Source organism: Bos grunniens, chromosome X, assembly GCF_055505025.1.
Source record: "Bos grunniens cultivar Pamir isolate PY7600 chromosome X, Bosgru_T2T1.0, whole genome shotgun sequence".
Taxonomy (NCBI): domain Eukaryota; kingdom Metazoa; phylum Chordata; class Mammalia; order Artiodactyla; family Bovidae; genus Bos; species Bos grunniens.
The window spans coordinates 86,859,363-86,875,932 of record NC_141194.1 but is presented as its reverse complement, the minus strand read 5'-3'; the positions used below and the strand labels follow the sequence as shown (position 1 = coordinate 86,875,932).

At 35.6% G+C, this 16,570-nt stretch overlaps 1 protein-coding gene and 1 non-coding gene across 5 annotated transcripts in view; both read left to right on the top strand.

Moving 5' to 3' along the window:
* COL4A5 (collagen type IV alpha 5 chain) overlaps nucleotides 1–16,570 on the top strand; it is a 253,719-nt gene that overhangs the window by 138,350 nt on the left and 98,799 nt on the right. For all 4 annotated transcript variants that reach the window (XM_086386653.1, XM_086386654.1, XM_086386655.1 and 1 more), the window contains 9 exons: nucleotides 5,942–5,986; nucleotides 6,074–6,136; nucleotides 9,375–9,428; nucleotides 9,751–9,777; nucleotides 11,700–11,780; nucleotides 13,478–13,540; nucleotides 15,183–15,218; nucleotides 15,402–15,443; nucleotides 15,608–15,700. In XM_086386653.1, coding sequence (XP_086242779.1) covers nucleotides 5,942–5,986; nucleotides 6,074–6,136; nucleotides 9,375–9,428; nucleotides 9,751–9,777; nucleotides 11,700–11,780; nucleotides 13,478–13,540; nucleotides 15,183–15,218; nucleotides 15,402–15,443; nucleotides 15,608–15,700 — 504 coding nt within the window. The remainder of the gene's footprint in view (nucleotides 1–5,941; nucleotides 5,987–6,073; nucleotides 6,137–9,374; nucleotides 9,429–9,750; nucleotides 9,778–11,699; nucleotides 11,781–13,477; nucleotides 13,541–15,182; nucleotides 15,219–15,401; nucleotides 15,444–15,607; nucleotides 15,701–16,570) is intronic.
* On the top strand, nucleotides 16,425–16,529 carry LOC147340823 (U6 spliceosomal RNA). Its single transcript, XR_015160032.1, has one exon. It is a non-coding gene; the product is annotated as a U6 spliceosomal RNA (small nuclear RNA).

Genomic DNA, 16,570 nt, shown 5'->3' with positions numbered 1-16,570 from the left:
ACTCAAAACCCTTAACATTTTTTTAGCAGACATGCTTCTGTGTTTTTCTATCATAACTGAATATCAATATACTATTAAAGCTGTTCATAATAATCATAACATATATCTTAATAGCTATAGCTACCATTAACTATGTCCTAAGTACAAAAAAGATCTTCATGACCCAGATAATCACGATGGTGTGATCACTCACCTAGAGCCATATATCCTGGAATGTGAAGTCAAGTGGGCCTTAGAAAGCATCACTACGAACCAAGCTAGTGTAGGTGATGGAATTCCAGTTGAGCTATTTCAAATCCTGAAAGATGATGTTTTGAAAGTGCTGCACTCAATGTGCCAGCACATTTGGAAAACTCAGCAGTGGCCACAGGACTGGAAAAGGTCAGTTTTCATTCCAATCCCAAAGAAAGGCAATGCCAAAGATGCTCAAACTACTGCACAATTGCACTCATCTCACACGCTAGTAAAGTAATGCTTAAAATTCTCCAAGCCAGGCTTCAGCAATACGTGAGCCGTGAACTTCCAGATGTTCAAGCTGGTTTTAGAAAAGGCAGAGGAACCAGAGATCAAATTGCCAACATCTGCTGGATCATCAAAAAAACGAGAGAGTTCCATAAAAACATCCTTTTCTGCTTTATTGACTATGCCAAAGCCTTTGACTGTGTGGATCACAATAAACTGTGGAAAATTCTGAAAGAGATGAGAATACCAGACCACCTGACCTGCATCTTGAGAAACCTATATGCAGGTCAGGAAGCAACAGTTAGAACTGGACATGGAACAACAGGCTGGTTCCAAATAGGAAAAGGAGTACGTCAAGGCTGTATATTGTCACCCTGCTTATTTAACTTCTGTGCAGAGTACATCATGAGAAACTCTGGGCTGGAAGAATCACAAGCTGGAATCAAGATTGCCGGGAGAAATATCAATTACCTCAGATATGCAGATGACACTACCCTTTATGGCAGAAAGTGAAGAGGAACTAAAAAGCCTCTTGATGAAGGTGAAAGAGGAGAGTGAAAAAGTTGGCTTAAAACTCAACATTCAGAAAACGAAGATCATGGCATCTGGTCCCATCACTTCATGGGAAATAGATGGGGAAACAGTGGAAACAGTGTCAGACTTTATTTTTGGGGGCTCCAAAATCACTGCAGATGGTGACTGCAGCCATGAAATTAAAAGGTGCTTATTCCTTGGAAGAAAAGTTATGACCAACCTAGATAGCATATTGAAAAGCAGAGACATTACTTTGCCAACAAAGGTCCGTCTAGTCAAGGCTATGGTTTTTCCAGTGGTCATGTATAGATGTGAGAGTTGGACTGTGAAGAAATTTGAGCGCCAAAGAATTGATGCTTTTGAACTTTGGTGTTGGAGAAGACTCTTGAGAGTCCCTTGGACTGCAAGGAGATCCAACCAGTCCATTCTGAAGGAGATCAGCCCTGGGATTTCTTTGGAAGGAATGATGCTAAAAGCTGAAACTCCAGTACTTTGGCCACCTCATGTGAAGAGTTGACTCATTGGAAAAGACTCTGATGCTGGGAGGGATTGGGGGCAGGAGGAGAAGGGGATGGCAGAGGATGAGATGGCTGGATGGCATCACTGACTTGATGGACATGAGTCTGAGTGAACTCCGGGAGTTGGTGATGTACAGGGAGGCCTGGCGTGCTGCGACTCATGGGGTCGCAAAGAGTCGGACACGACTGAGCGACTGAACTGAACTGAACTGTAGTATTGCTGAGACTAAGAAAATCTGTCCACTCTATCACTTCCCACTTTCAAGTGTCTGAGAGTGCTTAGAACTTGGTGGCCTAATAGTTCCTGCATCCTCAGATCTCAGCTCACAGGCAGCTGTTGGCATGCAGATTTTAAAAGACTTATTATGGAAAATTTAAAGCATACACAGATTTACAGAGAATATATTAATATTACAATGACATCCCCCATGAAGTCATTACTTGGCTTCAAAAACTATCAACATTTTGACAGCTTTGTTTCTATACCTCACCACTATTGCCTGTAATATTTTAAAGTAAATCCCTCACATCATCATTCCACCAATAAATACTATGTTTCTTGAACTTATCACCACATTATGCCGTTATTACACCTCAAAAACTTAGCAAAAACTTTTCAATATCCTTTAAAACTCAGTCCATATTCAGATTTTCTCAATTGTCCCAAAGATTTCTTTTTGCAATTGGTTTGTTCAAACCAGGATCCAGGCAAGTTCCACATATTGCATTGGCTTGATGTATTTCTTAAGCCTCTTCTATTATGCCGTTGAAGAAACTGCATCATGGCGTTGTACTGTGTTCCACAATCTGGATCTGCCTGACTGTTTCCTCATGATGTCATTTAACTTATTTCTCTGCCCCCCATGTTTCCTGCAACTTTGAGGTTGCCTTAGAAGAGGCACTAGAGAACTTTCTAGGAAAAAAGAAAAACCTGTACATTTAAGATGTGTGCATTTTACTATATATAAACTATACTGATTAAAAAATGAAAGAAAATTGAAAAACAATACTTTATAGGTACTGCTGTATATTTACTATTGAATTACATCTCATGGCACAAACGTCTGTCTATCCCACTTTTTTGATGCTAGATTTGGTCAATGGTCTCAAATGTATGAGCCTGACTCTGCCACCAGAATTTCCCTATCAACTTTCACATAGTGGTTTAGCATCCATCCATGATCATTGGTTAGATCCAAGTTTTTGTTTTTTGTTTTATTTTTTTCGTTTGGAGTTGCAAAATGATAAGTTTCAAAAGTCTATTAGTCCTTCATTGAATAGCTTGAATTCTAATTCATTAACTTGAATTCTGATTTATCAGCTGAATTCTAGTGGGGTAATGAGTTTGTACACTGGCAACTTCGAGTGATGATCAAAGAAGGTTTTCTTTAATTTATCATTAGAAACATGGAATTTCTGTGTTTCAATCACTTGTACTCATTATTCTTTTTGAAGCTCAAATTATTTCATCTTTGTCTATGGGAGCCTCTTCAAGTTGGCCCCTGTGATTTGTCCTATTGACAAAACCCTATTGATCTTTGATAATTTCTTTGCTTTCTGACATAAGACCCTTCAGGCTCAACTTATGCATGTCCTCTCTAGATCTGGAATTGACCATGTCTCTGATTACAGATTCTTTCAGTGATTTAGATTCCACAGTCTGAATATAAGGAGTGTTCATTGCTACTAGTTTTGTCACTATTTTGATGCATTTTAAGTGGACAGAGTTAAGAAATATGTATTTTTTAAAGAGAAAAAATGAGTTCATATTATTATTTCCAACTGAACTTTAATATAAATTTTTTTATACTTGTTGTCTCCCCCTGCCACCTTTCTCTCTCTAACATGAAAATCTTCATTTCCCAATTATATTAATATAATTAATTCCTTTGTCCTACACTATAGCTATAATGACTTCAAAATAACAATATATAAATAAACAAAATAAACATTTCAATTTTAAAAGCAATAGTAGAAATCTTAACTGCCACTAATTATTTCTTTGCTGAATTGACTCATTTCAGTCAAAAGTAGTTTTCTTCTATGTATGGTCACTGTCCATAGTTTGATATACATTAGGTTCATTGGTTCCAGCTTGCTTTCAATTGTTGATGATTTCCTTTTTACCTTTTTTTTTAATTTTTTCATTATTTTTTTAATTTTATTTTATTTTTAAACTTTACAATATCGTATTAGTTTTGCCAAATATCGAAATGAATCCGCCACAGGTAAGACTAGGTATAGTCAGAGATGCTTCCCATCCTTCTTTACCATCTCCCCATTCTCTTTCCTCTTTCCCCCAGAGGTAATCATTTTTCATTTGCTGTTTATCTTTTCATTGTTTAGTATCACTACCTTTGTTATAAAAAGGTAGTATATTATATACAGTACTTAAACTTTGTTTCTTTTACTTAACATTCTGTCCTGGAGATCAGTATGTATTTCAGTGTACAGAGATCTTCCACATTCTTTTTTAAAGCTGTGTGGTTTCTTATTATGCAGATATACCATAGTTTATTTATTCATGTCCCTATTTGTTCTCTGGAGAAGGAAATGGCAGCCCACTCCAGTATTCTTGCCTGGACAATTCCATGAACAGAGGAGCCTGGTGGGCTACAGTCCAAGGGGTCACAAAGAGCTGGACGTGACTGAGCACACATGCATGCCTTATTTCTAACCTTCAGCTATAATTCTGGTTATATGTCCATTTCTAAACTTCAGCTACAATAATTCTGTCAGTAACCTTGGCTTTCATGTTTTATAATTTCTTATGTGCCTTTGGGATAGATTTCTTGAAATGAGTTGCTTCAAAGAGTAAATAAATACATGTGTAATTTTGTTAGATATTTCCAAATTTCTCTCTATGGTGTTTAAATTCCACTAGCAGTTGTATGAAAGTACCTTTTCTTCTTGGCCTTACCTACAGAGAATTTTGTCAAACTTGTATTTTTTGTCAATCCTGACAGGGATATTTGATTAAGATTTTGGGGGTGATCACATTGATGTTCTCAGAGGCAGATATGTCAGTATTTGCCACTTATCCATACCCTGCTGTATTCAGGATTCATCACAAACCTTGGATAATCACTTTGTCTTTTAGAACAGACATTTCATCCACTAATTTGCCTGCTCCTACATCACCAAAAACTGGAAAATTCTTAAAGAAATCGGAATACCAGACCACCTGACCTGCCTCTTGAGAAACCTGTATGCAGGTCAGGAAGCAACAGTTAGAACTGGACATGGAACAACAGACTGGTTCCAAATAGGTAAAGGAGTACATCAAGGCTGTATATTGTCACCCTGCTTATTTAACTTCTGTGCAGAGTACATCATGAGAAACGCTGGGCTGGAAGAAGCACAAGCTGGAATCAAGACTGCCAGGAGAAATATCAATAACCTCAGATATGCAGATGACACCACCCTTATGGCAGAAAGTGAAGAGGAACTTAAGAGCCTCTTGATGAAAGTGAAGAGGAGAGTGAAAAAGTTGGCTTAAAGCTCAACATACAGAAAACTAAGATCATTGCATCTGGTCCCATCACTTCATGGCAGATAGATGGATAGATGGGAAAACAGTGGAAACAATGACAGACTTCATTTTTCTGGGCTCCAAAATCACTGGAGATGGTGACTGCAGCCATGAAATTAAAAGACGCTTACTTCTTGGAAGAAAAGTTATGACCAACCTAGACAGCATATTAAAAAGCAGAGACATTACTTTGCCAACAAATGTCCATCTAGTCAAGGCTATGGTTTTTCCAGTAGTCATGTATGGATGTGAGAGTTGGACTGTAAAGAAAGCTGAGCACCAAAGAACTGATGCTTTTGAACTGTGGTGTTGGAGAAGACTCTTGAGAGTCCCTTGGACTGCAAGGAGATCCAACCAGTCCATCCTAAAGGAAATCAGTCCTCAATATTTATTTGAAGGACTAATGTTGAAGCTGAAACTCCAATACTTTGGCCACCTGATGCAAAGAACTGACTCATTTGAAAAGACCCTGATGCTCGGAAAGATTGAAGGCAGGAGGAGAAGGGGATGACAGAGGATGAGATGGTTGGATGGCATCACTGACTCAATGGACATGAGTTTGAATAAACTCCAAGAGTTGGTGATGGACAGGGAAGCCTGGCATGCTGCAATCCATGGGGTCACAAAGAGTCGAACATGACTGAGTGACTGAACTGAACTGAACTTAGGACAATTAAAACAATTCAATCAAATAGGAGTATCTTCTATAGGTTTCTATAAATGAGATTTTAAACATGTATAGTTTCTTCTGTAGTGTTTAAAAAAGAATGAGTGGTAATAATCAATGAGACACATTTTGTCTGTTGCTGTCTAAATGTAGTTTTCTTAATTCCCTTAGGTTGGATATTATTTTATTGTCATTGGTTGTTATTTGGTTATTTATTTCTTTTTATAGGGTCCTCCTGGACTTCCTGGATTTCCAGGGACACCAGGTCTTCCTGTAAGTAGAATTTGGCTTCTTATTTTTAAAATCTCTTAAAACAGTAATCTAAGAAATATTATACATGTGGTATATCTCCTTTCAAAGGGAATGCCAGGCCATGATGGGGCCCCAGGACCTCAAGGTATCCCTGGATGCAATGGAACCAAGGTGAGATTTATTTGACTTAATCTTAGGCAATATGCTTGATAATGGACTAAACATTTCAAGGAATCAATATCGAGAATGTCAAATAAGAGATATAGTAGCTTCATGTCTAGGACAAACATAGGGTATGTTCTGAGTTAGCATTTTCAATATACTGAAACATCAGTAATTCTTTAAGCCTGTATAATTAGTTGGGATATTGCATTGAGTTGAAGATTACCTACCAAATCCCTTTTGTGTTTTAGTGTTAAGTAGAATGAGAGTTTTTGCCATACATTGACATGAATCAGCCATGGGTGTACATGTGTTCCCCATCCTGAACCCTCCTCCCTTCTCCCTCCCCATCCCATCCCTCAGGGTCATCCCAGTGCACCAGCCCTGAACACCCTGTCTCATGCATCAAACCTGGACTGGCAATCTATCTCACATATGATAATATACATGTTTCAGTGAATGAAATGAGAGTTAAATGAGAGTTAAAAAGGAATTAGGATATATCAGTTCAGTTCAGTCGCTCAGTCGTGTCCGACTCTTTGCAACCCCATGAATTGCAGCACGCCAGGCCTCCCTGTCCATCACCAGCTCCCGGAGTTCACTCAAACTCATGTCCATCAAGTCGGTGATGTCATCCAGCCATCTCATCTTCTGTCATCCCCTTCTCCTCCTGCCCCCAATCCCTCCCAGCATCAGAGTCTTTTCCAATGAGTCAACTCTTCACACAAGGTGGCCAAAGTACTGGAGTTTCAGCTTTAGCATCATTCCTTCCAAAGAACACCCAGGACTGATCTCCTTCAGAATGGACTGGTTGGATCTCCTTGCAGTCCAAGGGACTCTCAAGAGTCTTATCCAACACCACAGTACATGTTTGTACATATAAACACACATATATATGTATGTGTATGTATATATATATATACACACACACGCACAAACACATCTATATTATCAGTTTTTAAGAGTAATACTTATGAATGTCATTCATTAACTTTGATTTTTTTAAACTAGGTACACTTAAAATTTTCAAATCTTTCATATTCTTTTTTTTAAATTAAATTTATTTATTTTAATTAGAGGCTGATTACTTTACAATATTGTATTGGTTTTGCCATACATTAACATGAATCTGCCACGGGTGTACACATGTTCCCAATCCTGAACCCCCCTCCCACCTCCCTCCATATTAAACCTTTTTTATCTTGCCTAATAACTTCCTGAAGAAAAATCCTAAGAATCTATATGTAATACACCACATCAGTTTTTACTATGAACTATTAGTATGAAACCTGAAACTTCTCCATCGTAGAAAATAATGAATTTAACAAGTGAGAAAATAAAGTATCATATGCTACAAACAATGTTTCCTGGCCCTCTTTTCTTTAGTCAAGACTAAATCCAACTATTTGGATTAAGTATAAAGTGAGAACAAGAAAAAAACAGAGGAAAATTTGCTCTTTTAAAAAGCTTACAAGTATTTGTTTCCATTTCTTATTCCCTCACTTTTCTCCTTATATAGGTTAATGAAATATTGTTTTCTGTGTATCCTTTTGATATTTCAATATTGCACATAATACTCTGTGAAACTATTCTGAAATACCGCAAATCTTTCTAATTAATGACATTTGTCATATTTTATATTAGGGCATAATATTTAAAATAACTTGAACAAACTATTTTGTATTATGCAGGCCATCACATTTTATGATAATCATTGTAGTGTATACTTGTAGGCAATAAAGTTATTGTTACCTCCAATATTTCTCCAAGTCAGTGTCATCCTTGCCACTAATAATAATATTCTGATTTTGGATTTGTGAGGCTTACTTGTGTTTTTCAATTTTGCTTGGGGCAACCTTACAGTGATAGGACCAACATGGAGTTAGCTTGCATGGCATATTGCTTGTTAAAGCAGGCTACATTCATGTGCCTATTATGGTAATTTGATTGTTTTTTGCTAGCATGTCTTGAGCAACAAACAGACTACTAGTCAAAGTTTTAATAAGACCAGATATATCTACAATGAGTATAGTATGCTATGTGATTAAAGGTATCTTTTTCTTTTTTTGTTAAAGCAACACCTTAGCAGATCTCATGATTAGTTGCATTTGAGTCCCCTCCAATTATGTAAGCAACAAAAAAATTTTAAAAACATTATGTGCACCTGCAGATTAAATGGAATCTTATATTTCTAACTATGTAACTGGGCTTCCCTTGTGGATCAGCTGGTAAAGAGTCTGCCTGCAATGCGGGAGACCTGGGTTCGATCCCTGGGTTGAGAAGATCCCCTAGAGAAGGGAAAGGCTACCCACTCCAGAATACCGGCCTGAAAAAAGCATTATGTGTACCTGCAGATTAAATGGATTCTTATATTTCTAACTAAGTAACTAATTGAATGAACCCTAGAGATGGAGTCAAAATATATGGATTCTTTTGCTCTCTGTTTTCTAAACTCGATGTATAGGCCACTTCCTTTCTGTTTGGGCTTATTTTTTCCATGTATAAAAAGTGGTGGAGAAAGGGATATTGGACAATAAGTGAAAGGTACATAGCTGTATCATTTACTCTTTTAAGCCTCTGACGAGGATGTTTCTAGAAGTATTACAGCACATGGGTGTTTGAAAGGAGGTTGCAATGGGGTTCTTCTACAGCCATTTTAGCCTTTGTTTTCTAAACCAAATGTCCATATTAGTACTTTACAATAGGGAGTGAGAAAGACTGGATGCCTAGAGAACATAATGACCTGCAATTGCTAAAACTATTGCTGTGATTATACTCTTGGTGATATTAATGGCATTCTTTCTAACCATCTTTTCCTCTTTATAAAAATAATTTGAAATAGTTTACAATAAAAGAAAAAAGCAATGGGGGCAGTTAAAATATGAATCTGTATAATACATGGGCAGGAAATTGGGGCAGATCATTAACTATTAAATGTGATGATAGCCAGGAATCTGTGATATGATTCTCTCAAAATGGATTTGTCAGAAGAAAATGACTAAAGTAGAAGATTTTTTTCCTTTATTTCTGATTGGGATTCATGAGTGGAGATAAAAGTATCTTAAAAAGTTGAATTGATATGGATAGTTGATATAAGGTAATTGAAAAGTGAAGGCTAATGAATTTTTGACAATCTGGCATGTTTCAAAATGACTTGCAGAAATTTTTTTCAGTAAGTCATTGTTTGTTGGTATAATGATGCTTTTTTTTTTGTTCCTCCATGCTTTTTATTTTTAACTCCTTCTAGGGAGAACGTGGATTTCCAGGCAGTCCCGGTTTTCCTGGTTTACAGGGTCCTCCAGTAAGTTATAAAATTCGAAATTATAATGAACACAGGAATTAACATAAGCAGAAGTGTACAAAGTGAGCTCAGTGCATTTGTATGGAACAAAATAGTACTTTTCAAAGCAATAAAGTAAAAGGATTTTTTAAAAATAGAAGTTAGTAGTGCATAGAGCTTTCTGCTGGGTAAAAGCAAAGATTCTGTAGTGCATATTTAATATAAATGTCATCTCTAAGTATCTTAAGATACCTTTTCCTCAGAATGATCTTATAGCAATCTATTCAATTTTGCTTGCTCCTTCTCCTCTCATTCATATAATTCCTTTTCTTTTTAATAATAGGGACCTCCTGGGATCCCAGGTATGAAGGTAAGTATCTCATGTTGGAAAGGTAAGCATTTTAAAGTATTTGGAAAGCCTGCATCTTCAGTCAGATAATGTGTCTGACTTCTGTGTTAAAATGGATGCTTCTAGAAGTTGCACAGGTGCACATTTATGAGCTCTCCTTAAGTATTCTCCTTTGTTCTTGTGACTTTAAGTACCTTTTATGGGCTGGTATGCTTGCAAATGTGTATATCAGCCTCACAGTTCTTTTTGATACCTTCCTTATTACATTTTGATTCAGTTGACCACCTGCTCCCTCTGGAAATATTCTTTCTCTCTGGCTTCTGCAAGGGAATATTCTGGGAATATTCTTTCCCTTTTCCTAATCTTTCTTCTGCATCTCCAGTCGTTCTGCAGTCTTCTGTGCAAGCTCATGTTGTTCTGTCTAGCAGGCATCAAGACACAGTCCTGATCCCTTCTTCCCTTCTATGCCTAGCAATATCATTATTGCTCATGGTATTGATTGCTGTCTAGTTATGGAACACCTACATTCCTGTCTCTAAAACAGAATTTTCTTCTGAGTTATATGCATGCATTAAACTGCTTCCCTGACATCCCTCTGACTTATCTCCCAGACATTCAAATTAATGTCCTCAGAGTTAACCCAGACCCCCAAATAAACCTTTGCCTCCTTCTGTTCTCCTCATCTCTAAAATTTGCATCACTATATACCATGTACACTTTTACATGTACCAAAACCTGAGAGTTAGTATTTGCATTTTCTATTCCTTCACACATCTCCTCATTGCATACTATCTCTAAATACTGTTAATTTTGCCTGTAAGTATATATATTAAAATTCATCTACTTTTTCTTCATTTCCACTGCCAGCACACTAACCATAATGCCTCATCTGGATTAGTGTAGTAGCCTCTTAACTAGTTTCTTTTTCGTCCCCCTCACCTCCCAGCATGATTTATTCTATACAAAGCAGCCAAGAATGATCTTTTAAAAATATGAATCAGTAATTTAAATGTCTCCTTATAAACCTTCAAGAGTTTCCCACTGCATCCAAGATAAATCCACATTTTTTTCTATGGCCTGTAAGATCTGCATATTCTGGTCCTTGCCCCACATTTCCAGCCTCATCCCTAAGCTGCTTTTCCTTGGGCTCCCTGATCACACCAGTCTGCACTAAGTTATTTGAATGTGCCAGATTCTTCCCTTTCTGGGTCCTTTGTCCATGCTGCTTACATTGCCTAATGCTCTTCCCCCATCTTCACCTGGCTGACTCACGATCCTTTAGATTTCAGCCTGAATGTTGCCTTTATAGATTGCCCTTCTTTACTGCCCAAACAAATTTTCTCCACTATTTCTTTTTTTTAAATTGAAATATATTTGATATATAACATTGTGTAAATTTAAGGTGTACATGTTAATTATATATTGTAATATGATCTCCATTATAACGATAGTTAGCCCCTCTAGGACATCACATAATTATCATTTCTGTGATTGTTCTCCACCATTTCTTTATCATGTACCATGTAGTTTTCCTTTATAGTCCTAAACAGAAAATTTTATCATCTTATTTGTTTACATGTTATGATATGAATTTCTCCAGTATATTACTAGCACAGTGAGAACAGGTGTCTTGTTTTATCTTCTTTGCTACAAAGCATCCAAAGCCTAACACAATTCTTGGCAAATATTAATATTTAATGTTTTTCATGAATGAGTAACCAAAGGTATGACAGGTTCTTAACAAATTGAGTGGACTTCCATGTACTCTACCCACTTCCTCATTTTCCTTTGAAGAGTAAATGTATTCATTTAACCACTGAGGTCGCCTAAATCTTTGAGGACACTTATGTGACAAATTGAACGCCTAGTTCATTTTTTGTATTCTGGCCAGCTTTGCTGTATCATAACTATTACTTACAATTGCCACTTATGGTTTCTTTCAGGGAGAACCGGGTAGTATAATTATGTCATCCCTGCCAGGACCAAAGGGTAATCCAGGCTATCCAGGTCCTCCTGGAATTCAAGTAAGCATCTGCTGACTTTCTACTTGGCCCTATTGATTAAATCAGGTCACAGCATCAGTTTTTTTAATCCTCAGCCTTTAGTATTCTCTATTTTCATTATAGAAATTAGCATCTAAGGTTTGATAGATATGGCAGGTATGTTGTATGTGAAAATAAAAGCAGTCTTGACCAGGGAGCTTTTTAAGAAGTGTGGCTTGTTCTTTTACCTTTCAAATCCAGTTTCCATGGAAATTTTTGTTTCAGAGTTTTGCAGTGGAAACAGCCTTCTATATAGTCTTATTTCTGTGCTGTGGGAATCAATAGGGTAGTAGGAATAAATGGTCTGATAAAAATTTCAGGTTTCCCATTCAAGGTATTTGAAGAATTCATTTATAACATTATTAGTTATGCATAATGTATGAACATATTTTGAAGGCTGAAAGAATAAAATATATGTATCATGAACATCAAGTGTAATCTTTAGAAAAATTATCATGTTAGCCTACACATAACATACACAGAGATGACAACTTTTGGGGATTTATTGATTAGGGAATTAATTTTTTTAAGGTTTATATTTCATGATGATTGCTCTCTTTACCAAAAATAAAAATCAGTTCTTTCTAATATTTGATCACTAAGATACAATGTCAGGGACTTTTTTCATTAATCATCTAAATACATACTTGATATCACCCATCCATATGTTAAGTATTACCAATCTTTTCTAAATTTTACTGTATTATATTTGAAAATATAGCAGAATACATGCAAAGTATATGTAGGTTATAAAGCAAAATGACCAAATGAGCACTCATGAACACAATGCAGTATTTAAGAACTAGAACACTGTAATTTTCAATCAACCTTTCTTGGCAGTCACATCCTTCTGCATTCTCCCAAGATGTAGCTACCATCCTGGGTTTTCCATTTCTTCTTAAAAATAGTTTTATTACCTGCACATATATCATTTAGTATTTAGTTTTTAGAGTAATATGAAATATGTGTGTAGTTTTCTGCAACTTTTTCTATTTGATATGTTAAGATTCACCCATATTATTGTATATGACCATAGTTAATTCAGTTTCACTTCCATGTTACACTCCATTGTTTGATATACTAGATTTTGTTTCTCTAATCTCCTGTTGTTGGATTTTGGGGTTGTTTTGAGATTTTTTTAAATTATAAAATAATCCATAATTTATATCTAGATATAAAATTGCTAGATTTCAAGGCAGTCAAATTTTCAACTTATTAAGATGCCTAATTTTGCTCCACAACCATTACATCATTCCTTTATCTTTTGTCCCAGTTTTTCTGACTTCCCTCTTTGTGTTTAATTTTATGTATTTTTATTTTAAAATTGGGGAAGCCACCTTGAAACTAGTAGGCTTTCCCTTCCCATTTCTAGCATAAAAGCTTCACTAAATGCCCATCTTTATTGCTTCATATTTTAAAACTTCCGTACTATACATTTGTCCCATATTTATTGTATACCACTGTAAAACAAGTTCTCTAAAAACTGCATTCATTCTGTTTAGTTGAATTTCTTTATAGTCATTCAGTCCTTTTGTTCTTCTACATTTTAAAATTCTGCTTATAGTACTTCAGAATTATAGAATTGTAGAACAGAATTCTGGCAACTAAACTTAAATTTCATCCATTTAGTTCTTTATACAAGTTTTTTCTTATCCTTTTCTTTACTTTCTTTATAACAGGGCCCAGCTGGTCCCCCTGGTATACCAGGGCCAATTGGTCCCCCAGGACCACCAGGTTTGATGGTGAGCTTGCTTCTGTAATTTCATTTCTCCTCCTTTTCTTTCATTTTAAAAATATTAATATTATTTGTATTACTTGAAAGTATAATGAATTTGATCTATAGTTTTCTTAAATTTTCTTATATAGGAGATTCTATAGTGTTATGGTGAATAATATATATGCTAAATAATAGCTCCATTTTATAGATGGAAAGAATGAGGTACACAAAAGGAAAGATTTCAAATAAAGTATCTTGGTGGTTAACTCTTGATGTGTCAGGTTTGAAGTCACTTCTGGGGCCATCTTATGAAGACTTCTAAGGCAATTCTTAAGTCACTTGATGAAACGTGTTTCTTCAAGATGCAGTTTTCTGTTAAAAAGGAATAAAAATAGATATTCATACACAAAAAAGTATCGGCTCTCATTTCTTAAGGACCTGTGACAGAACGGTAGGATTGGTGAGGGTAGTGAATCACTGTGAAATGGGATAAGGATTTTTATTCCCCAGGAAAGAAGCAAAAACTTACAAAGACCCTGAATGTGCAACCAGTTCTCTTACTTTACTACCTGTATCGTCACTTATATTTCTACTCTAATAAATTGTAAGTACTTTTACCCCTGAAATACTTAAATTTCATTTAAGTCATATTTTAAACTTAGAACTTTACTGTTGCCCTGTTAAAAGGGCAAGAAAATTGTACTTCAAAGTAATTTCTCATGTGCCACTCTATCTCTCATCTATCATATATTTAAAGGACAGTTTTCATTATACCTTTATAGATTATACATTTTTCCTTGTGACCATTGGTCCTCTATTCATGAATGAAAGGAATAATGAAATAATGTTTGATAAATACTAGAAGATCTACCAGGAAAAGTTTGTGATTTCTGCTTTTTTAGGAATCTTTAGGAGAGGATTAGAAAACCTCTTTGTTTAATTTGTTTTAGTTGTAAATATCTTGCAAAACATGAGACTCTGGAGCATGGCACTTTTTCCGAACTCTTACAACTTTGGCCTACCCTAGGTGTATTGTTACACCTTGAATTTCCTTAATTCTTGTGACCACATAATACATTCACTCTGTTCTTAATGTCCCTGCAATTAACCTTGATTCAAAGGATGAAGCAAAGTCTTAGAAATGCTACCAAGGTATAATATGTAAATAAACAGATCAGTTGACATCAGGAGGTGATCTCTCTGGACAGACAAATGCCAATTTAACTTTTCAAACCTTAAAACATTCTCAAATATACAAAATCATATAAAATCAAATTGCACTAAAAAAGTAAACACGTACCTTTTAGAACTGGACAGTTAATTGTCTAATGGTACCTAAGTTCAACCCATAATTCTGATATGATAAGTTTGATATTTGTTGGGATTAATTTTTGTATTGATTTTTGGCATGAGTGCTACCCCATGGCCTCTACCCATCCTTGCATTTCTTCCCTCACCCATCTGTAGCCTGTCAAGAGAAGTCACCACTATTATCTAGTTTCTCTAAATCAATTTAAATATGTGTCTCTGATGAGAAAACAATGAGAAAAAAAACTCAGGAAATATTATTTTAAAGGACTTTTTTCAGTCCTTCTATGAAACCAACTTATTTTTAATATACTCATTAATATAACTCTTTTTCCTTTTTCTGTGTCTTTCACTCTTAGGGCCCTCCTGGCCCACCAGGACTTCCAGGACCAAAGGTAATTTTCTTTCTTCTTTTAGCATCTTTTATTTGGTGTGGATTTTTTTTGTCGTTGTTGTTATTGTCAATGAGGTTTTTAGTTTAATTTGTTTATTTTTTAATTGGAGGAAAATTGCTTTACAATGTTGTGTTGGTTTCTGCCATAGTCAACGAGGTTTTAAATTCAAATCTCTCTCTTCAGGGGAATATGGGCTTAAATTTCCAGGGACCCAAGGGTGAGAAGGTGAGTAGAGAAAAAAGTTGATTATTCAACCCTCAGTTTTTTTCTTTCACAGTTATTTGAACTTGTCTTTTTGCTTCTTGCAACTAAATTAGCTTGCATGTTATATTATATTATTGTCTGTTTAAACTATGAAATATTACTTACTTATTTTATCTTGCAAACAGGGTGAGCAAGGTCTTCAGGGCCCCCCTGGGCCACCTGGGCAGATCAGTGAACAAAAAAGACCAATCGATGTAGAGTTTCAGAAAGGAGATCAGGTGAGTATGTAGGGAGGAAATCAATGAATATCTTGCTATGAAAGTGGCATTCCATTAAAATGCAGTACAAGCTGGAATAAGGTTATTTGTGATAGTCTTTTTGAAATAACAAGGGTTAGAGATAATTAAAATTTTAAAATATCTTGACTGAGATATACTCTGTATACTATAAAATTCACCCATTTCAAGTGTACAATTACATCTATTTAATATATTCACAAGATAGTCAAACAATCACTGCAGTCTGATTTTAGAACATTTTCATGAGCCCCGTGAACAAAACCCCACACCTATTAGTTATCACTTAATATTTTTCCCTACACTTTCAAGCCCTGAAAGTTTAATTAAATGAAACCACTAATTTAATTCTTGGCTCCAAAGATTTGCCTATTTTTGGACATTTTATATAAATGGAATCATATAATATATGATATTCTCCGGTTTCTTTTTTTATTATAATCTTTTCAAGTTCATCTGTGTTGTAGTGTGTATTAGTATTTTGTTCCTTTTTATGGCTGAGTTAATAGTCCTTTGCATGTATATTCCCCATTTTGTTTATTAATTCATTAGTTGATGGACACTTGACTTTTTCCCCATTTTTGGCTATTATAAATAATGCCTTTATGTACAAAATTAAGTCATTGTAAGATTGTCACTGTTTTACATGACCATGTTCTCTATAATTCACTGATATTCAGGGAGAAAGATGGTATTACTGATAAATTTTCTCTTCGGCAGCACATATACTAAAATTGGAATGATACAGAGAAGATTAGCATGGCCCCTACTCAAGGATGTCATGCAAATTTGTGAAGTGTTCCATATTTGCAGGGGGGGGGGCTCCCCAGGTGGCACTAGTGGTAAAGAACT